This window comes from Rhodnius prolixus, unplaced genomic scaffold (genome assembly GCF_049639745.1).
Source record: "Rhodnius prolixus isolate KJV_2025 unplaced genomic scaffold, Rpr scaffold_6, whole genome shotgun sequence".
In the NCBI taxonomy this organism is placed as follows: Eukaryota; Metazoa; Arthropoda; class Insecta; order Hemiptera; family Reduviidae; genus Rhodnius; species Rhodnius prolixus.
This window is the reverse complement of record NW_027411634.1, coordinates 4,087,022-4,111,579: the sequence shown is the minus strand read 5'-3', so window position 1 is coordinate 4,111,579 and position 24,558 is coordinate 4,087,022. Positions and strand designations below refer to the sequence as shown.

Genomic DNA, 24,558 nt, shown 5'->3' with positions numbered 1-24,558 from the left:
TCGCTATTAAAGTGTTATTCCATCTTTGTGGTAACTTTTTTCCTCCCAGAGAAGTTTTGGCACAGTCTTTTTTTAAAATATATTCAGAATTCATTTTTATTATAATAATTTTCTTTTATATCTTTTTTATGATTGCTTTCAAGCGTTTATTGTGTTCCTTACAAGTAGAAAAAAAAGGACACATTCCAAGAAGTCTTTAGCGCCATCAATCTGAAATCAAATTCAATACAATGCATCTTAGTATTATTTATAATTTTTAAATAAAAATTATTAAAGAATTTTAGAGATCAACATTTTTCACTACTTTTCCTCAGTATGACTGACAAATTTTTAATTTGTCCCAAATGAAATGACAATGGGGGGGACCCATGAAAAAAGGAAGTTTAAGCAAGGAATAAGCTAGACCTCTCCAAGCTTTGGTGGTGAGTTTTCTTTCTAACGTATTACACGTAAAAAAAAAAAGAAAATTATTTTTGAAATTGATGTATTAAGTTTAAAATAAGTTTAACAATACTATTGGTTATTTTCCCAACAGGAAAATACCGTACAATTAAGTATGAAATGCTATCTTTAAACAATGAATAAAATGAAGCACTTACTAAATGTTGCTTTTTGTAAATTGTTATTGACAATGACTGATTGATATTTAACTCAACTGATCTGTAGTTTATATAACCACTTTTTATTTTTGCTAATAACCTTGATAGCGAATTTTTTTGCCTTTAAAGCTCAAATTAAGTGACTAAAAAATACCGACGGTTAACTTTCATTCAACGAGATAGTGTTTAGTAACATTGTTGTTCCCTCCAGTATCACTAAGAGCTTCGATAAATCGATTTAATTCACACAGTTTTTTACATATTTTATGCACCATCTATGTTCTGCTTGACTGAACTAAATTTTACTTTGAAAAATGCTCGAGGACAAATAAAAATACAAGAACTTAAGATACATTCTTGAAAGCGGCCTTTTCGAATGTTATTTTCTTTGAACTCGGAATTTTTGATACACGTAAGTATTAACATTGCACAAGTCTGACTACCTATTACAATGTAATAGCATTTATAAGAAGTCTACATACATCTCTTTTTCAGATATGCCTTCATCAAATTATCCTGGAAAACGTTTTAATTAAACATTGCAGAGAGTATGCCCAGTTAAATGCAAAACATTGTAGCTGTTTACGTGAAATTACTAGTAGAACTTTTTCGTTTTATTTTATAGAGGGGAAAAAAATAGATTGTTTTTCATTTTTTGTCCCGAATACATCTTTTTTCTTTCGCTTACTGCTAGTAAAAGGAAGCGATCATGAAAAAATTTTGGAATTGAGTTTCACCTTGGAGCCGTTTCACATTCGAGAACATTTCAGAATGAAAACCACATTATGAAAAGAGGTATTTCCGATGGTGCTTATTTCTTTTCCTTGCAATTTAAACAACACATTTAATCCTCCTTAACAGTACGAGTATTTAAGTGATATAGCCAAATATATTTCACAGAAATTCGATTAAGAGCACTTCTTGAACCGTGTGTTTGGTAGATTCGCTTTTAAAGAAGCATTTCGATTAAATGTATGGTCCTGTAACTTAGATATTTTAATGAGAGGTAAAAGTGTTGCTGAAGTTGGGTATTTAAAGAAAATTTCATAAACAACAGAACTGGCATTACTGAATGGACTTTTCACATTTCTCTTATTCTTTTTAAAATTTTGTTATTGCCTCTCAGGAGTATCTTTAATCTTCCTACTACATCACGTACTTGTAGATCAACAACTTTTATTTTCTAACTGACATTGGACATTGAACAACAAAGTACTGATATAATAATGCTTTACTAACATCGATTTGAACTGTGGAGCTCTGCCAAGCATCCGAAGATCTAACGTCTTCATACAATACAAGTTAAAATTTCTAAAAGCATAACGAATGCTCGATATTATTTCTTCATTAGAACCATTCACTCTAACAAAGTACAATTTAAGTACACTTCTAATTAAGTTCACTTAATTCTGATCCGATACATGAAATTTAACTTTTATCGCTCTCCGCTCATGACACTCTCGTTGAACTGCTTACATCTTCAATTCTACCTGTTAATCCCAGACGTAAGCGGCAATGGCCTCATGCTCCACTCGGCGATGGAGGTTAGGTTACTAATGAATAGGTTTTATTGGATTGGTTAGGTTATTCTATTAATTCGGCAGTGGAGGTTACTAATGAACAGGTTTCATTTTACAAAAACAAAAACTTAAAATTCTCTGTGCATATCAGTCTTCTTATTTTTGTTGCTGGAGAAAAACCCCATTGTTTTATAAATAAAGTTATAATTTTTTTTGTATAACAAAAAAATTCTTGATTTCATGTAGTTATGATAAAAAGCAGTAATAAAATGAGTATATTGACAGCTTTACAAGTTAACCCGTGCTAACCATCAGCATCATAACCACGAATCAAAGTTATAAAAATTAATAAATAATATAAGGGCTTAAAATAGTAACAATAAGGAAAAAGTAAAGTCACGTACGTGTATTGCTTATCGTGAGAACGTGTCCATACTCCCGTTAGAATAATATTAATGAGATAATCTAGGTGTAATTGAAAGTAGGCCAATAAGGAAAATGTTTCATTTAATTTGTGAAGTTCATACTTGGAAAGTGGAGTTCATTTCATGTTCCCAACCAACTTGATCGAATACTTAATTAAAGAAAATAAGATGAATAAATTAAAATTATAAGAACAAAAAATGACCGTAACAATAGACATAGAAAAAACAAATACAACCAACTTCCGTTACTTTCTCTCATTCCAGCTTTCTTAGTCTTTGCTCTAAAGTTCTGTTACTGTAAAAATATAAATCTCATAGATATTAAATAGAATTGAATGAGAAGTTGAAATTGCAATTTATTTCTACGGGGGGGCAGCGTAATATTTGGTAAATAAGGAAAATATTTGCTTGGATTGTAGCTGGGTGGAAAATTTTATCACAGAGTAAAAATATAATTTTGATGATAATAATGTTGCGGAACAAGGAAATGGTAATCAACTGCCATGAAATCTAAATAGGTAAACTATTTACATAGTAAATAGAAAAAAAAACCGACATGACATTGATGAATTATATTTCTATTTACATTGTAATTATGAAGCGCTTATTAATTTCCATACAAAGAGTAGTATGCATTGCGACGGCTAAAATGTGGTTGGTATCTTTTCCTCATTTCTATCTATCCCTCCATTTTATTTTAGTTCCCACGATAAATTTGGGAGGCTCCCAGGAAATCGTAGTAGCAATTTTTTTGTTTGTTTCTACTTTCACACTTTTAGCACACTTAAAGAGGAAGTATTACCATTATGTTCTATTTCCGTAAACTAAGATTACACCGGAAATAGGTATTATAAGGATTTATTAACGATTTATTGTAAGCAATCAAAAGCTTTTATTGAATTTCCTGAAAGGGCATCTAGATAATATATCCTATCAGAAAAATTTATTCTAAAATACTGACAAACTGCACCAAAAATCATTATATTTTCGCACCAAATTTTTTGTAGACGAAACTGTTTTGACCCAAGTGACTTAAAACGATGTCCAATATAATTTTTATTTGTGTTTTTTAAAGTCAGTTACCAAAATGGGTTACTAGATTAATAAGGAAATGCGCCACTTCAATTTCCTTATAGTTTCTGTCATTGAAAAATGATGATTAAGGTACTTTATTATGCATTATAATCTTGCAAACGTCCTCCATTTTTTTTTTTGTAATAAAAATCTTTACGGCGTAATTTTTTTAAAAAAAATAGTGATTACTGCAGTTTGTACTTTTGTAATGTTTATTGCATATACATGTAATGGCGTTGGTATGACAATAAGGAAAATATAATCAATTATTTAGTTTTTTGCATTAAGTTCTATAATTGTAAGTTGGCAGAAATATTGTACGCATAAAACAGAACAATTTTGGAGTTTTATTAAATAAGAAAAATGGTTGTTTTATTTATTGTTTAATTACAGGATATCCGAACATGAATTCGCCTTATCAGATAGTAATGTTTTTCCGGTTTTACATGTCTATAACATTTTCCGGTGTTCCAAATATTTATTTATTTTTTTTTTTTTCATTTATTTATTCTATTCTTTTTTATTTTGCCAAATATCTGCATCCTTTATGACATGGTTTTTGCAAACAGATTCAAATAGATTGGAATTAAAGTATGTTCAATTTTAAAACGAGTTCAACACGTAATTCTGATTGAAAGATTTAATTTAAAAAAAACCCATGTGGTTAGCAGACCTTCAAACACAAGTTGCCCTAACAGTTTTTTTCCGTCTTTCTTTCTATTTCGGATGAGAAGTAAGCAATCTTTACCAGAAATATCCGTTTTTTAAAGTCCTCTGGGTCCACGGAATTACATTTTTAACAGTTTGGTCTTGGCCTGTTGTTTGGGTGTGTCAGCATAAATTAAAAACCAAAAAAATTTTAGTAAATTAAAAATTAAATCTGTTTTAAAAGGCCACCATCTTTGCTCTGACAAAAAGCACTTTAAAAACAGTAAAACGGAAGTTTCCCTTTTAATAAATCTACGTATGTGTCCGTTGTTTTGCAATTTCCTGTAAAACTACTGCAACGATTTCCATCAAACTTGGTGAATTTGTTACCCTTAAATAGTTTTAAAACTTACATTCGAAACCTTCCCCCCCCCCCGACGTTTCCCTAAATTACTTAGCTCTAGATGTACAAAACTCTGAAAAAACTGGGGACCTCATGATTTCAACGATCAATGGCATAAAATTACTTTTGAAGGTTCGTTTCCACACTCAATTTGGACAGCAAAACAACGAAAAAAATAACTCAAATAATCAAATCGTGACTTGTGATGGAAAAAAGAACGGATTCTGTACAGTAAAAAAGGATTTGTTCTGGATCATTTCCATATCTTAGGAGAAGTGAATTCCCCAAACCATTCTAACCACAAAAACAGACATTCTTGCAGCTATTTGTTGATAGCTGGTTTCAAGTATTAAAAAATTTTTAAAGACAAATGAAACCATCAATGAAACTGTATCGTAAATTAAGCTGAAAGTAGCCTGCATTGTTTCGAACTTATAAGTTCTTTCACCAATCCAGGTCTTTCGCCAACAGTTTAATCACCCTTTTACGAGCATCTGAAGAACCTTCTTGCTAAGTTCCTTATTTTCCCTAATGAGAACCAGCCCAAATTTTGAAATATTAGGATCCAAGTTTTTTTAGTGATGAGATAAAACGATTTGTGGGCAGAACTATGCTGATTATAATAGTACTTATTTCGAGAACCGGAAGTCATAAAATTTTAATGTTAACTTTCATAATAACCGGTAAAACTTTTCTGGCAACCGTTGCAGCTCTCGTATTGCTAGTAATGTCTTTATTCCAGAAAATACTGTTCATTATTAATTTATTTCAAAGCACAAAATGTCGTACAATTTTTAATATTTCTTGCTATACATAAATAATAAATTTGAATAGCAGAGATACAAATTTTTGATAATATTAATAAGTCAAGGAAATTGTTGACCTATACGAGGGCTAACGGAAAGGAAGATGGAGATTTACCCAGAATACATACTGTATTCTAGCATGTATTCATTCTGGATCAATATCCGCTATTCCTGGAAGTTGACGCTACATTTCACTTAGATAAATACATTTTCAATATAAAACCTTCCTATGGGACTTATACAAGTCTAGAGTGGGCATTCACACTAAGTTCTCGCTGGGAAAACCTCTTACATTTCCTTTAAGTTCGAAGTCTTCGAAGACCTTCAAGTTTTCCACTTATACGCTGAAATATAACTTTGGATAATTTCTTTGGGAGAATGATTGTAGAACTTGTACCAAAGTTTCTGCCCTAATTCTAAGCATTCTCGGAATTGCCACCAGCCGTATTATCCATTATACCATCTCGCCCTCCTAAAAATGGAACTTGTAACTTATTTCCTGTTCGGTGGTTTCCGCACAGTGTCTTTAAATAACAGTATTTCCCACCAAAGTTGCAGGTTACTCTCCCGTTAGCTCTTCTCCTACAATTGTCTCCTCAACTTGATCTTTACACTAGTGTTTATCTGGTAACTCCTGGAAATTCTATCCTTTTTCTAATCTCTATTTTTTTTTCCTGTTTCCTGATCTGATAGTTGATCCCTCAAACCACAGCCCTTTACAAACTCTGGTCTTCTTTTTCCAATTCTTTCCTCCCTACGCAAATCATTGCATCATTCCTTAATTACATTGCATTTCCTTGCTCTAATTAAATTCTAGTGTCAGAAAACTCTCTTTTCTACAAGTTTCAGTTTTCTTAAAAGAATGTTTTTGCTTATTAATTCTTTAACTGCTAGAGATCTAACTATCTCAACTCGCTATCGTAATCAAACAGATAAGGTGAGTCAGCATTTTTCTAAGGGAAGTTTATATCCTTCCAATATACTGGTAAACACTTAAGGTTCACTCTGGCAGAGAGCCCAAGATGACTGTTGCCCACCTCAACCATCCGACATTAACCAAGGCTTTCTTTCTGAGGAAGTCAAATGCCCTCTCAAGCCCGTAGTAACTAAGGAGAACCTCCTGCTTAGTCTGATCGTCCCGCAACCGTCCCGCTAGAATTGGCTAAAACAAAAAGAAAGAAAAGGAAGCACCAGTCCCTTACTTCTTCCAAAAACATGTTCTCCCAATATTCTGAGCATGACACCCTTTGCCCATTTCTCAGCGAAAGACCTGAATGAGTCAACTCTTCATAACCTTTTCAGTTGGCCTAACTAGTAAAGAGTCACCAAAGAACAGTTCGGATTCAGCCCCTCCAACAAATAAATAGATAGAAAAGATCCAAATCAAATATTCTAAACCTGCAGAAACATCCCGTGAGAGAAACTGCCATTCCTTTGAGCGATATTAACATTCACCCAAACTTGTATTTTTCCATTATATACAAAAACTGCTTTAAATATTATGTATACCCAATATAGGAACATATGTTATTTGATGACCTTGGATTTCATAAAAATGCCTCGTGTTAATAATTGTCTAGTTTAGAAGATAATGATGAATGTTATTACAATCATTGTAGTACGAGGAAAAAAGAAAAGAAAAAGGAAAAAGGAAATTCTTACTAATAATAACACCAAGGAAAATATGGAAAATCCAACTTGGAGTTAAATTGGAATAAAAAGGTTTCCAGCTTTTCTTTTCATACAAAGAAAATTAAAAATTGAAACTTATATTGAAATCCAGGGTTCGCTAATCCGCTCCTTAATTGTGTAATATTGTGAAACTAGTATACCAATAATTTAATAATAATTATAATAAAAGTTCTCTTTTACAAACTGATATGATAATGGGATAGTTAGAAGGAAAGAAATTTATTTAAAAATTTAATTTTTAATCTTATTGATATGGTGACTGAACAAAAATGGAACATTAGAGAGATAGGGACAGCTGATTGGACAAGAGTCACTGCCATAGGATTCTATCGTTTGCTGAGTGTATGAATAGACAATACTGTGAAACCCAGTACTGGTAACTCCCCCGTATTTCTATCCGCGTTAATGTGAAGTCCCACGGACAGATCAGTCCAGTTGTTAACACTGAATTTAAGTTTTTTCTATCCTCCATAACTGTATTTATAATAATAAATCTTATTGCCACGAATAGGGAAATAAGGTGAAGAACACCAATTAACGCTGAACTTTTCTTTGGGCGGATAACATTAAGAAGAATGTACAGATCCTTTAAGGTAACCAAGATAAACCCAATTTTTTTTTTTTTTTTTTGTATATCTCTACTTTTTCACCAATATATTGTCTTTAGAACATACATATTCTAGGTTAATAATTTCGTTTATTTCAGAAATTTTTTATTTTTTAGGATCCTTTTTAAGAGAGTTTTAGAAAAATAAAGGTCTAGAATTGTTGTAAAAGCGTCCATATTAGATTTTTTCACATCCCCCAGCTGTCCTCAAAATGATTTACATTCGGTAACAATAAATTTCAATAATTAGACACGATCGAATACTTCCTCTTATGGCAGAGTAAGAATAGTAAATAAAACATTCGTATAACTGGATGCATTTATTTAAATTTTCCCTTAATATTAAATAATTACTTATCTAATTAAATTTTGCCTCACAAAAACCAGTTTTCATATTGTAACTGGAAATTTGAAGTAAGGGATTTTTCTGTATTCTAGTTTGGAAAATATGCTAGAACCATTTCCATATTGTAACAGGATATAATTATGATTAATTAATAATATAAATAAATTAGGTGTGGCGTATTAGTTTAATATAACAAATAATATAAGCGAGATGATTACCAGTGGTTAGCGCGTATTCTTCGGGGATTCCCACGCCGAGATCCCTAGGTCCGGAATCCTTCGCATTCGGATGGGATGCTGACATGTCGCTCGTGAATTTTACTAAAAAAAAAAAGACGTAATAAGATTACTAGAAATCAAGAAATCGCAGGAAGTAGAAATCATATATTTCGATTCGATTGTATCTGGAGACCCAACCGGAACCTAGTGATCCGAATTCTTCAACTGCGAGTATCAATTTACTGAATAGATTCTTCACTATTTTAAGATTTTTAATGAAAATTAATCCAAAAGATGTTCTTGAAAAATTTCTATCCAAATGTTACGACTATAATCATTTTAATTAAATAATTTTTTCCATATCTTCAGGAAAATTATTCTGTAATTTTCTCGGAAAGGAAATGGAATAATATTTACCATTAAATAATATTCGATGAATAGGACGGAAATAGCTACAAAAAAAAAAAGAAAGTTGAACGACCCAGCAAACTCAAAGATGCGGGTATAAATGTCACAACTTCCTCAATTAGTTTAAAAAATAATTGCATTCTGATGATGCCTACACAAACAGATTTTTGTTTTTTCTATCTTTTACCCTTCTTAACAGGTAGTTTGGCGAAGATGAGAAATTCCCTTTAAAGGGACACCCCTGGGGGTAGGAAAAAGAAAACCTCTTTAAACCGGAAATGCATGGTTTGGTACGTCCTTGCATCTTCCTGCACACAGTTCTGGGGGATTTATCACTTCAAATAATAAATCCTAATCAATAATAAGATTGATACATCCTGAAATTTACATCTTACTGGATGCCTAAGGGTACGTTCACAACGTAGCTGTGAGCATAGATGATAGCGGAGATGATAGCAGTGATGCATCAGCGCTTATAGAATAACCTAGTACATTCTTATGTGAGCGTGCACAACGAAGCTTCGACCAGTGACTCATACGCGCTGCTATAAACGAGCATAGATGATAGAATTGAATTTTTCATTTTTCTGCTAGCTGAACTCCAGTATCGGAGCTTCAACTCATTATTTTTTATTATTTACTTTTAAACAATATTTTGTTTTTTAAATCGTGCTTACATTTATTTTCATGTGTATTTATTTGTTTTTTTTCAATAAAATCATTACTTACCTAAGAGTTATCACTAGTTTTTCTTCTATGGTTATAGGATTTCCATGACAATTTTTCCAAAGTTTTCTTAATTTTGACCTTATTTTTTCTAAAATATAGTCGAATGTGGGTGGACCCATCCTCACATATTCAAAAAAACGATCCGGATAATTTCTAAGTTCCTTATATAAATGGTGAAATTCACCCAAAGTACTTCGTTTTTTATTTATGGGATGTACATGATATTTTCTAAAGCGTTTTTTCTTTAAAATATACCATTTCGTTACTGCTGAACATAAAAACTCTTCTTCACTACTCGGGCATGTTGCATGTATCACAGCTCCGTTATGCACACTAATCAGCGATTATATTTTACTCTATCAGTTATCATCTCTGCTATCATCTATACTCACAGCTCCGTTGTAAACGTACCCTAAGATGGTGGTGCCACACATATTAGGTCATTGTACTAGGTTGTCCTTTTAACAAGAATAATGGGAATTGCCCCCCCAGTTACCAAACTTGGTGACCATTCTTGCGGGGAGGGGAGTAGAAGAATTCTTCTGTCTACAAAATGGTACCATCAGAAAACATCCTACCCACTGCAATTCCTTTGATACTCACGAGATTATTAAAGATTTTTTTTGATATCTTTGGTTTGCTAAAGAGCCTGTGTATTCTATTTTAGATTGAACAAGATATTCCTGTACGACAAAACAAAATAATTCCTCTATCAAAATACGATACTATAATATATTCAATACCGAATTTTCCCTATCAAAGTGGACCTCCTTCAGGAGATCAGCTTTACTTGGAACAGTGGAAGTTAGTTCCCTTCCGTGGGCAGCTCAAAATGGTTGAGAAAATTTTGAGAAAAGCCAAAAAGGGAAAAGCGGAAAAATTACTAGCAAAAATATTAAGAGAGGAATAACAATCCAATAACTGTCTCTGGTCAGATCCTAGAGGATATGTTTATGAGCAGGGAACTCCTTAAATTATGCTCATGTGTCCACAAATAAAGGTGTGTAATATATTATACATAAACAAATAAAATAAAATACTAAATTAATTTTGCATACATTATATCTTAGACATAATACATAACTAAACCAGGTGAGAAATATAATAAATATTCTACCTGTAGAATGTAGTTGTCATGGTTGCAAACAGAAAACAGCATAAGGAAAAGTCCTTTGATAAATTTAACCTTTGCTGAATAAATATCGAATTGATCACATCAAAATTTTATTAACTATAATTTCCACTATTAATTTACGTATAAGTTATATTAAAATCGAATATTAAAATCGATATTCTAAGTAGAATAAAAAAAACCTTTCTCAAGTTTTTAATTCATGAATTTTCACTAAATACGTACTTTTCCTCAAATTGTTAAAAGTTTTTTTTTAAGCAACAAAACATTTTCCTCATTAGATAAATTAAAAAAAAAATTTAATTAAAAAAAAAATTAATTAAAAGTAAACTCATTCACTCAATTAGTCATTAATTACAATTTGAGTCACCTCTGTTAATTTCCATGAACTGGAAATAAGTTTTAAATGAATTTTTCCCCGGAGGGGCTGTCTGAATCCCGCTCTTTTTTTTAGTATCTAATTAAGGGGTTATGAGCGTGGCTTAGCAAGTGGCAGATCTTCAGTTCGACTCCCGTGAATAGGTGTTTCTTTTATTGATTAGAGAAAATTTTTCAATGTATATACGAGTACTTCCGCTTCAACGTCCACGTCCAAAAGATGAAGAAGATTTTTATTGTTATCTCAATTCCTCACAGTGGGAAGTCCTCGACACCATCTTTGAAACAAGCTGTATCCCAGGAGGTTCTCCTCAAGAAGGGAGACATCGGATTTTGTCCCGCTAGTTATGATTGCTCATCCACTTATAATGTCTAGTCCCTTTTTAGTTACTCCTTAACAAAAACTTACAGTTTTTAAAAAGTACACAAATCAACAAGTACGAGCTCGTACCCAACATTTCATTAATACTTCATTTGATATCATTTGAGTAATTTTACTGTATTAACTTCTCAGTAATATTTTATATGTTAGAATTTATTAGATGTCACAGACCCTAATGCTGGCCATTTTCATATATACAAAATATTTGTTCAAGTAGCACACCATTTAACTTAAATTGACTGTAATTTCTATTAATCTATAATAATCAAACTATTAATCACAGGTTAAAAGGAAAAACGTTATAAAATGTACAAGTAATTATGAGGCTAAAAATTTCAAAAACTTTTTTCAAAAAAATGCTTACACCAATATACTTCAATGATTTTGTTAATTTTTTTAAAATAAAAATCGTCGGTTTAAGTTCATTCTTCGATTAAAGTGATTGTTACTGTTGATGTAGTAGTTAAGCGTTAATAATAATAGTCAATAGGCGCCACGGCAGCCGAGCGGTTAGAGTCGAGACCTGCAAAGCTAATATGCATTGTGGTATTGGGTTCGATTCCCGGTCTAGGTCTTGTATTTTATTTAATGGTTTTAATATGAGAAATTTATAGTAAAGTATGTTAGGCGGTTATAGGCTAGACCCGCAAAGCTAAGATGTATTGTTGGATAGTGGATTCGATTCACCTGGTCTTCGATTTTATTTCATGTTTAATATGAGAAATTTATAGTAAAGTCTGTTAGGCGGCTATAGGCTAGACCCGCAAAGCTAAGATGTATTGTTGGATAGTGGATTCGATTCACCTGGTCTTCGATTTTATTTCATGTTTAATATGAGAAATTTATAGTAAAGTCTGTTAGGCGGCTATAGGCTAGACCCGCAAAGCTAAGATGTATTGTTGGATAGTGGATTCGATTCCCCTGGTCTTCGATTTTATTTCATGTTTAATATGAGAAATTTATAGTAAAGTCTGTTAGGCGGCTATAGGCTAGACCCGCAAAGCTAAGATGTTGTAGGATAGTGGATTCGATTCCCCTGGTCTTCGATTTTATTTCATGTTTAATATGAGAAATTTATGGTAAAGTATGTTAGGCGGCTATAGGCTAGACCCGCAAAGCTAAGATGTATTGTTGGATAGTGGATTCGAATCCCCTGGTCTTAGGCCTTGGATGTTATTTAATGGTTAAGAAAAAGTTTACAGTAAAGTATCGTATGTTTGCTAGTCGCCTCCGTCCACCGACACCTAATTGGTAGTTGGACGTTAAGCCCCGCCTGGAAAAATAGGCGATTACTTTACTTTTTTTTTTGTTTTAATAATAGTCAATAATTAATCTGGGTTAATATTAAATAATATAGTTTTCTTCAATCACATTCTTAATCTGTGTTCTTCCCACAGTGTTTATATGGACCATAAAATAGATAAGATATGCAAATCTTTAGAACAGCAAGTTATTAAAAGTATTTTATTGCAAGTGTACTCAATTAAAGGGACTACATTAAATTAAATTACAATAAAGAAATCAATAATTATTGTTGAATAATTTACTTGTTATTAACTGTTGAGTTATTTGTGCTCTCAAATACTTCTGTTAGACGAATTGAAGATTTAAAATTTTGTTTTAAATCCGTGATTCATATTTAAACAGTCATCAACTCTAAACTTTGTCTTTTTTTTCTATTTTAATGTGCATGTGTATGTGAATACACAGAATAAAGGGCATAATAGAGATAAATTCAGAAGAATAATTTGAAATAGAGTTAAAATATAGTGCCTATTTATTTACGAAGATGTAATGTACATTTTATCATTATTATAACAAAAAAGTTATTATGAATATAATCGCCAGCATAAGGTTGTCTGTGACATCTAATAAATTCTAAAAAATATTAATGAAAATTAATGCAGTAAAATGACTTAATTAATATCAATGAAGTATTAATGAAATGATGGGTACTTGCTGATTTGTGTTCCTTTTGGCGTCTAATCAACCCTTATACGAGGGTCGTTTGAAAAGTCCGTGCAAAAATAAAAACTACTTAATTTTTTGGGGTAAACCTTTTTTATTTTTCAACATAGTCTCCTTTTAGGCTTATACACTTCGTCCAACGCTGCTCTAGTTTGTTGATCCCTTCCGAATAATAGGATTTGTCCAAGTCTGAAAAATAGCCATTCGTTTCTGCAATCACCTCCTCGTTTGAATAAAATCTTTTTCCCGCCAGCCATTTCTTCATATTGGGGAACAAATAGTAGTCCGAGGGAGCCAAGTCTGGAGAATAGGAAGGATGTGAAACGAGTTGGAACCCTATTTCCATTAATTTTGCGACCACAACTGCTGAAGTGTGAGCTGGTGCGTTGTCGTGATGGAAAAGGACTTTTTTGTGGGCCAATCGTGGGCGTTTTTCTTGCAGCTCGGTTTTCAAACGGTCTAATAACGATGAATAATATGCACCTGTAATAGTTTTACCCTTTTCCAGATAGTCGATGAGGATTATTCCTTGCGAATCCCAAAAGACAGTCGCCATAATATTTCCGGCCGAAGGAACGGTCTTCGCCTTTTTTGGCGCAGATTCCCCCTTGATAACCCATTGTTTAGATTATTCTTTGGTCTCAGGAGTGTAGTGATGTATCCATGTTTCATCCACAGTGACGAAACGACGCTTAAAGTCCTGCGGATTCTTCTGGAACAGCTGCAAACCGTCCTTGCAACACTTCACACGATTTCGTTTTTGGTCAAGCGTGAGCAATCGCGGCACCCATCTTGCGGATAGCTTTGTCATGTCCAAATGTTGATGCAAAATATTATGTACCCGTTCATTCGAGATGCCCACAGCACTAGCAATCTCACACACCTTCACTCTTCTGTCATCCATCACCATATCATGGATTTTATCAATGATTTCTGGAGTAGTAACCTCAACAGGGCGTCCAGAACGTTCAGCGTCACTTGTGCCCATATGGCCACTCCGAAAATTTTGAAACCACTTATAAACTGTTCTAATCGAAGGTGCAGAGTCACCATAATGTTTATCAAGCTTCTCTTTAGTCTCCTGAGGCGTTTTGCCTTTCATAAAGTAGTGTTTAATCAACACACGAAATTCTTTTTCGTCCATTTTTTGAAAATCACTCGACTTCCTCGATTCAAACGAATGCCAAACACAAAGAAATAGACCGATCTGGCTGAAACTTGGTGTGTGTTCTTCCAAGAGATGCTACTAACTAAACATAACCTCGATACGCGCCAGTGGTGCTATCTCTCTGACTTTGCACGGACTTTTCAAACGACCCTCGTACTTAACTTTTTAAACTGTTAAGTTTTTGTTAAAGAGATTTTTTTGTTCTTTTTCCCTTTTTTTTGAATAGATTCTGCAAAGTTTACATATCTGCTTTACAGATTTTTCTTAACATTTGGCATAATCAATACTTTCATTATATCCTGATATAGTAGCAAGTTTTGGAACCGTAACTACCACTGGAGAGATCTTTTAAATGAATGCTTAAGAGTTGTGGCTCTTAAAGAATTTACAAAAATCAACTTTGGCTCGCAAAGAAAAAAAATGTATTATACTTAACACAGCTAGAAATGTGTATTCAGATATTTTTTAGAATATATAATTATGGTTAAGCTAAAAGCGCTGTTTTCCTCAATTAGTTATTTAAACATAGGAAATTAATAAAAATAAAGAAAAAAAGCTTAATTATTTTATATAATTCTAAAAAAATAAAACCTCTTTGGCAACGTTGCAGCGTAAAAATTCTTGTATAACTTTCTCATTTCATCTAAAGGCCATCTAGAGCCGCCATATTTAAAAAAAAAAAAAACAGGTTTTAACAGGAAAATATAATACTATTTAGATGAACTCAACTAGATTGCCTTTATTTCTGGATATTATTCTGAAGTATTGGCATTCGTTTTTTATTTGTTGTGAGCAAGAAGTTTTTCTCAGTAATTGGTTTATTCTACCACTGATTATGGATGAAAGTTCAAAAACTGGTTAACGGAAACGCTAAGACCGGAAAAAAAAATTTAAAATTTAAACAAAAAAAAAATGGTGTGTGTCTGTGTGTTCACATACATTCTAATTATGATTTTGAAATAAAAATTAATTACAGATTGCTATTGGCTTAAACGGGAAATCGTCACAATTATTAGGTAATTAGCTTCAGATTGTTTTCACGAATTACGCGTAAACTTATATTATCATGCAGGTGACGTTTTAATCAGATAGACATTATAAAAATTATATTATTGTAATGAATTTATTTTTGTAAACGTAATTATAGGTAAAGAATCGTGTGATTTCAAGGCCTCATTCATCATAATGTACAGCCCATATGTTAATAATAAAGGCAGTGAGGTAATCTAGCGAACCAATCAAATTACTACATAAAAATAAAATTTGTATAAGAGTAAACTTATTTTATTTTTTTTAATTTCAAGAACGATCCAATCATAATTGAGTGTTACAAATATTTAATAAATCTATTTTAACGTTCTCTTATTGGATTAGAAAAGAAATTATCACGATTATATGAAACTTCCGATTTTGAGTTTTAGCCGGATATAGCGGAACTGAGTGCGGAAAAGTGGTTTTTCAGAAAATTATCTGTATGTGCGTTATGTGTGCAAAAAAAAAAAATACAAAAAATTGAAAATCGGAAGCAGAAATATGTATACGTTGATTGCCCCCCCCCCTGGGAATAACAGGAAGGGCCTGCCAATTTACACGATTATTGCTTGTTTGATTGATTTCATTTAAACTTCACCAGACATATATATAACTTGGTAATTATACTTAAAGCTCGCCAGAACTTTTTAAAAAACTGCCATTACTTGAATTTTACTTTACTTATTTTGGAACACAGGATGTGGCTACTGATTCCTCTCCCTCCCACCACCAAAGGCTGCAGCCAAAGAAGCTGATAGTGACCATCCCCCATGTATGTTCTAGTAGATCGAATCTCTTTGCTAGAGGTTTGAAGATTGTACCCACCAGTTGTATTGGTAACGTGATATCTCCTCAGGTATCTCGTCATGCCAAAAAATCTCCTACGCTAATCAAACAGGATATGAGCGATCGTTAAACTCCTCTTCCAGGACACAGTGTCGCCGGGGAAAAAAAAACAGAAAACTTTTCTAGTTTAGACGTAAAAAACTAAACAATATTTTTCACTAATCATTTTCACTATAGATTATTTTATTTATCGTTGCCTTTTCCTTGGTGGCACGTGTCGCCCAATAAGGAAAACTCTTTATTATGGGCGCAATAAATTGATGTTCCCAATTACATTGACCCTAATTCACTCTCTTTCAAGTCATTTGCAATCTCTATTTTCTGGTCTTTCTCAAGTTCTCACTTTTATAACCAAGAAAAGCATTTTTATTTGTGAAAATAAGAAAAAATATGAAATTATAAATTTCAAAAATTCATTTCCATTAGGCCTTGGATTTTATTTAATGGTTAATATAAGAAATTTACATTAAAGTATGTTAGGCGTTTGTAGGCTAGACCCGCAAAGCTAAGATGTATTGTTGGTTAGTGGATTCGATTCCCCTGCTCTAGGCCTTGTATACTATTTAATGGTTAATATGAGAAATTTTAGTAAAGAATGTTAGGCGGTTAGAGGCTAGACCCGCAAAGCTCAGCTGTATTGTTGGTTAGTGGATTCGATTCCCCTGCTCTAGGCCTTGTATACTGTTTAATGGTTAATATGAGAAATTTTAGTAAAGAATGTTAGGCGGTTAGAGGCTAGACCCGCAAAGCTCAGCTGTATTGTTGGTTAGTGGATTCGATTCCCCTGCTCTAGGCCTTGTATACTGTTTAATGGTTAATATGAGAAATTTTAGTAAAGAATGTTAGGCGGTTAGAGGCTAGACCCGCAAAGCTCAGCTGTATTGTTGGTTAGTGGATTCGATTCCCGGTCTAGGTCTTGGATTTGTTTTAATGGTTAAAATGAGAAATTTACAGTAAAGTATGTTTGCTTGTCGCCTCCGTCCACGACACCTAATTGGTAGTTGGACGTAAAGCCCGCCTGAAAAATAGGCGATTAGTTTACTTTACACTCTTTATTTGAAGCCTTCCATCTCCCCCTAAAAGAATCTGCAGGTGCTATCAGGTTTTAAGGCTTATCTTCTTCAGATTTCCATTGAGCAGTCGATGCCCTGTAAGGAAAACGGAAGTCCAGTGAATGTTTAACCGGAGTTTAGCTCTGCTTTAATGAGCTCCACCTGGAAGTGTCTATTGCTTATGCAACCGACAGGGGGTTTGGATCCCATAAAGGGGATACAGCTTTGCCATGGCGTCAGCCTTTTCATTTCCGGTCCAAAATAAAGGGAATTTCATGGCTTTAATTACTCTTCCTCATCTACGGTAGAGTTTTTACCGGAGATATCCGATAATGATCCTTTTTGTCTGAGTCCAAAAAAGTGTTGTTTTTTTTTTCTTCAAGTTGAAACCTGTCTGTCAGTTCGTATCGACCGTAACTCATAAACACAAAAAAAAACGATAGAAAGTTCAAATTAGATAATTCGCGAAACTACCAACAGTAGATGGTACCATAAGGAATCTGGTAGGCTTCCCGTTAATGCCACTACATCGTAAAGTACGGTTTTATAAAGTTAATATTGTCTATGAGAATTAAATACGTTTTGTAATGGTGAGATTGCCTCACATTATTCGTAATTGTAAAAGAATAAACAATAATCAAGAAAAATGTGCAAGTTAAGATCTTCCAACATCATACCATGCATTCCAATATTGCATTACACATAAGATGCTGATAAAAGTACTTCTGACTAAGGCTGAGTCAGAAATGTTGGCTGAATAACTTTACTACGGAGAAACTATAGTTATTACCTCATTTTATTGGACCTAATAGCTTTCTAACTCTCCAACGTCCGGGAGGAATCCATACAGGAAATGAAGTCGATGTTCTTTGTCACCAAAGATGATAAAGTGCATTAAATTTAAATATTCGTACCTATGTACTTGTCACCTGCATACAAAGAGCTAACAGGGTCATTTTCAGGTGAAGATGGCGACGTGTCAATAGGAGCGTTTTTTTTTTTTTTTTTGACGGCACAATCCAGATGATAGGATTCAGTCAATCCGTACAATCCTGGGCTTCCTAGTCGAAGTCGAAAATATTTTAAAAGACAAGCATTTAGTAAGAGTTCCATGTTACAAGAAAAATCTGAGAAATACTATTAGAGAAGGTCGAATGAGTATTTTCACATCAGGCTTTTTTTTGCGAGTATCTTCCTTGATGAGTGTAACAAACGGAAATTGGTATTTTCCTTCATCAGTTACGTCAAGAATTATTTGTAGCAGCAAAAAAATAAATTTTAAAAAGAGGATATTGATATTTACCATCACTTTGTCTTTTTTTTAAAGATATAAATTTAATTTTCATCAAGTAATATTTCCAGCTCTACCGGAAACTGGTTTCACTTGGTTGAAAGTCCCAGTGAATTCCGTTTAAACTAAATGACGTTAGTATAGACATCCGGTTAATAGTACAGCAACCCAACGAGTTTGTACATTGCGTTAGTTTCTTAGAACTTCAAATCTTCCCAAATAAGTTTCTAATATTTTATATCCTGTGTTCAACTTTTTTTTTATTATTATTAAAACTTCCTCTTATTACAATTTCCTGGATAATTATTCCAGACTTGGAATCTTTACTTGAAAGTTAGTTCGCTTTAAACAGTGGTATCCTATTGAATGAATTTTAAGCCAAAGCTAAATAGACATACGTGTACATAGAAAAGAAATCGTTTTCAGAGATTCACATTTCCGGTGGAGGGAATTTCATTTTAACCGGGGAATTTTTAGCGGGATTATTGCAAAATGATTCCAGAAAAGAATGATTCGAAACTCAGTTGTACAGTTGAGCTGTTTAAAGAATTTGCAGAAAATTTTAAAATAAATAAATGAAAAACCTAAAAGAAATTTAGGCTTAATAGACAAGAGTTTTAGGTTTTAGGCCATTTTTGAGTGCGTTCATCAAGAGATTGCCTCCGCGAATATTTAACGTTGGACATCTTAATTACAGTTTTAAATCAGGACAATTTAGAGAAAGGCATAAGGAAAACGGAAATGAGGTCACATGTTACTTTTACAAAATAATTTTTTTTTTTACCCTAATTCCCTTTGCCTTAAGACCTTAAGGGTATTATATCTGTAACCATTGACCCCTTTGCATCGTAAAAATTTCAACCGCTTGAAATCAAATAATTATAATGACGTATTTATTACTGATTCATCATAACATGTAAATATAATGATTTCGATATAAACTAGTTTCGTCACAGTTACATAACGAAAACCATGACCTCCATCGTGACGTCATACTGAATAGAAAGATTATGGACGCTATTAACATTATCTTTATCTCATTTACTCTCTCTATAAACTTTTTTTTTTTTTAACTTAAGAAACCGTTATTGGAGAGACTGATGCCCAAATAAATCATATGGATGACTACGAGAATTTATTTTGAAACTGTGATTTACAGAATTGATGACTAGTACTGTTAAGAGTTGGACATTTTTCCCTGAGACTCATTTGAGATTGATATGATTGTAGACAGGAAGTCGTCATCGTAAGAGAGAGAAGAAGTTGTCGCCATTCTCTCACATGCTACTTCCTCCAATTTATGTTAATGTTCACTTCCGCCCCCCCAAAAATATTTGAAGATCCCAAAAATTAGAAGATATTCCAGGACAATCTAAGAGAGGTAGAGATCAGATTTCCCTCTTATGTCTTACGTCAATCGAGTAAAAGTAAAGTAAAGTAATCACCTATTTTTTCAGGCGGGGCTTAACGTCCAGCTACCGAAGTAGGTGTCGTGGACGGAGGCAACTAGCAAACATACTTTACTGTAAAATTTCTCATATTAAACATTAAATAAAATACAAGACCTAGACTGAGGGAATCGAATCCACTAACCAGCAATACATCTTAGATTCGCAGGTCTCGCCTTTAACCGCTCGGCTACCGTGGCGCCTTCTAGGTAGCTGAACCCAGAGTTAACAAGGTTCTAAATTTTCCTTACTCAACTTAGGTCAATCAACTGATTCAATCATTGCAGGACCTATATATTAGCACCTGTGATTGTAAATGTCAATAAAGATGAAAAAAAAAATAATAATAATCGTCATTTTCAATTTTCAAACTTAATCATTAGAAATTTATTTTCAGGAGCCACAAATCGTTACAGGCTTGCCCGTAAGCTATTATCCATTTTAGAACAATTATCCTGCTCTACCATCTAAACAAATATCCAAGGAACAATAAAATAATTGTTGGAATTCCCAGTCTATGCTATAACCGCAATAATAACAAAAGTTATATTTTACAGATTGGATTCCGCAGCTGTTCTGGAATTTTCCAAACCTCTAATTCTAATTTCTGGTAACCTAACACTGCCCCCCCTCTCCGCCCAAAATAAGACGCAAATCCTGTTTAAAAATAAGTTGGGCGTATAGTAATAATGAATATTGGTGAAAAAAATGTAACTTTTAAATATTTAATTATGGGGATAAAAAATATTTAATAAAGATTTCACGTGTTGTGGACAAAAAAGTTCTGGAATCAGAATCCTTTAATTGAATTTTATTATTCTGTCCTTTTCTTTGCAATGGCCGACCATTTTATTAACTGATTCACTGGCTGCTAAACAATACTTGGAATGCTAATAATTCTATTTCCTGTAATACGATGACGTTTTAAATAAACTGGCATGACTATGTAAATTTTTATCAGGGAAATGAAATATACGTCATTGTTACCAAAAAAAGAAGTCTGGTATGAAAAGTGACAAGACTTAATCTTGAAATAAATGCTCAAATCAATGTTATAGGTTAAATTCTAATGCCATGAAAGGATAACACAATTTAAAGTAAAATCGTTGGTAGCCATGTTTGAGAAAATTTTAAAAAATGAATGGTACATTTAGTAAAAATGACACTTTCGGTCGTGCAAATTTCAGCCACACCTTTAACCCTCGTTGCTATATTTAACAAACAAAACCTTTATTTCATTGCTATCAAATGTTTCTTTAAAGAAAAGCCTACCTAAAAGAAAATCAATTTTTGAAAAAAAAAAGAACTCAAAAAATGTTTTAAAAAAGAACCATTCAGTTATGGTGGAGCTGCCGGTGTAATATAAGTAGTAAAATGGTGCTTGCAATTATTAACTATTAAATAGAATCAAAGGCCCTAGACTGAGGAGAATCGAATCCACTAACCAACAATACATCTTAGCATTGCGGGTCTAGTCTCTAACCCCTAACATACTTTACTATAAATTTCTCATATTAACCTTTAAATATAATACAAGACCTAGACCAGGGGAATCGAATCCACTAACCAACAATACATCTGAGCTTTGCGGGTCTAGTCTATAACCGCCTAATATACTTTACTATTTTCTCATATTAACCATTAAATAGAATACAAAACCTAGACCGAAAATGGAATCCACTAACCAACAATACATCTTAGCTTTGCGGGTCTCACCTTTAACTTCTGGGCTACCATGGCGCCTAGCAGTTTTTAATTAATTTTTCTTTTTCTTTTTAATTAGAAATTATAATATAATAGAAAATATAACATGATCGAAATACTTTTCTGGCTTAGTAAAAGTAAAAAGTCGATATTTACTGTAATAGTGAACTCCTAAAATGTAATAATAGTATTTATTCTAACGAACGGTTAATTTTCTCACGTACTCCGTAAAGTTGAAGGTAACCAAGTAACCTTCAGTTTTTTTCATAAAATGTTAATTTTTTTTTTGCCGTCACGAATTATCTATTTAATGTGGATTGCAACAAAGTTCAACATTGCGGTAACATTATATTGAATAATATTTAGTTAAATACAAAAAAAAAAAGAAGATAGATTTTTTGTTATTAAGTTTTCTTGTGCAACTAAAAATTTAAGAACAAATTTGACCCTTTTTTTTGGTATTTATTAAATTTTAATACTTATTTTTTAAGAAAAAAGGGTAATTCTGGGCAAGAGAGATGGTTTAGGGCTAACTTTAAAGGGCCACAATAACAGTAGCCACTCTCGCATTTCGAAAATAATTAGAATTATTTAAGGGACAGGATTAGTTGAGTGGTTTAGTTTTACTGGATTACCACGCGAAGACCACAAGTTCGAGTTCTACTTATTGTGCCCGCTATTGTGCACAATATTAGAGAGAAACAAACAAACTTATTGTTCTTTTGTTATTGTTGTTAAAAAAAATAAAATAATCTCCGTAAACTCTTATTATCTAGAATGGACTAATATGACGTAACTATATTACCGGAACTATTTGTCTGTAATTCACTGATTTCCATTTAAATGACGTCAGCCTACTAAGATGTTTTTAGCAGAACTGTTATTCACTTCTTCTTTTTTTTTTTGAGTTTCCCAGTCTAATTTTTTGGGCGATTTGGAAACAGGACCGGATCTCTGAGGGGACTTTTTTTTTAATTAATTTAAGGAATTTATTCCTCGTAAAAATTGTATCCGTTTTTAGTAGTTAATTATCCATTCAACATAATTTTTCTACACGTGCGACCTTGATAGTTCATTTTTTTTTCACACTGTAAACCATTTTTTTGTTCCCATTCATGTTACATGTATCACGGACCATATATATTTTCATACTGTATATATGTACGATACATACTCGTACATATACCTGTTGCCATCATATTTCTGTAATTATTGTTAGTGAAATTGTAACGTCCTATTAATGTTCTTTAGTAATTACAGAGACAGTGGAACGCTAATTACAGAAATATATTATTTCTCTGTAATTACATCCTATTTTTTTTTTCTGACAATTAAAAATTAAAACGCTCAGGGAAAAAAATAATAAAAAAAAATATGTGTGTAAACAAGAGAATAGGACGTAATATACACAAGGAATCAATGTAAATTGTCTTCTATTAAAAAACAATGTTCATTATTTCATCTCATTTCTTCACTTTGTTTTGTTTTATGGAGTTAATCGAGTTGTGCAAATGATCGACTCGATATATCGTTTGCAGATCGATAAACCATTCAAAATTGCGTTTCCAAAATCTATTTTATTTGATACCCAAGATTTATACGTTAAATTAAACTTATGAGACCCCCTCCCCACCGATTAGGGATTCATTTTGAGTCCTATGACACATACTTTTTGGCAGTGCGTATTGCTAATTACGTAATAAACTTTCTATTGTACAATATGTGACTAATTCAAATCGACTGAATCATTTCTGGCATTTATTTTTATTTTTAAAAGTATCACCTGAAATATTTAAAATAAGACTTTATTATTATAACCAGTGATTAGAAAGAGTGAGAGAGAAAATCATCATTTTAAATTATGAATAACAGCATTTAAAATTATTATTTGATTCAAGTACGGCTACCTAGGACTGTATTTAGACAGTCGTCTTACATGGAACCCACATACTAGACTGAAAAGACAAAGAACTCAATAGACGATACGGACAACTACGAAGACTGCTATGGCGGTGATCAGCCATGAACGTGCAGAACAAACTGACTCTATACAAGACACTACTAAGACCCATCTGGACCTACGGGAGCCTGAGCTGTGGGGCTCTGCAAAACCTTCCAACATCCAAAGAATCCAAATCCTTTCAATCCAAAGTCCTTCGGCATATCGTCAAACGCTCCTTATTATGTATACCAATTTAACCCTTCATTCAAGACCTCAATATCCCCTTTTTGTCAATGACCTAATACATTCTCGGCTTCCTTAATTTCCAAAATTGGCCTAACCGTACATCTTAATCCCACAGCACAAGCCTTATCCACAACACAGCCCATCCCGACAGCAGTCCTCCATGACGCCTGATACGACGTTGGCCCCGCGACCTTTTACCAATTTCCTAAACTTCCTTCCAACCTCTAGAGAGTTCCAGAGCATTGACTGGCCCCTCTCAGCATGCCTTCCCGATTGTGACGCTGGATCCTCTAGGATTCAGCCTACAATCTGTGCATAACCAATTAAGAACATATTTACTTGATGTACACGTACATGTACAGGTTGTAAATAAATAAATTTAAAAAAAAGAAAATTATTTGATTATTAGCTGAGGGACCCTACAGCACACCCGAATTTTGTAGGGTCCCTCAGCTATCATTCGATCGAACCTTAAAAAAAGAGCAAACCTCATA

At 33.0% G+C, this 24,558-nt stretch overlaps 1 protein-coding gene across 3 annotated transcripts in view; it reads left to right on the top strand.

The window, feature by feature from the left end:
• The window catches only part of LOC141461347 (uncharacterized), a 78,205-nt gene that overhangs the window by 25,317 nt on the left and 28,330 nt on the right, over positions 1-24,558 (top strand). Inside the window, exon 1 of one of the 3 annotated variants that reach the window (XM_074142316.1) lies at positions 7,604-7,760. The exons of the other annotated variants lie outside the window; for them this stretch is intronic. Coding sequence (XP_073998417.1) covers positions 7,743-7,760 — 18 coding nt within the window. The 5' untranslated portion in view covers positions 7,604-7,742. Of the gene's footprint in view, positions 1-7,603; positions 7,761-24,558 lie in introns of those variants that run through there. 3 annotated transcript variants of the gene reach the window in all.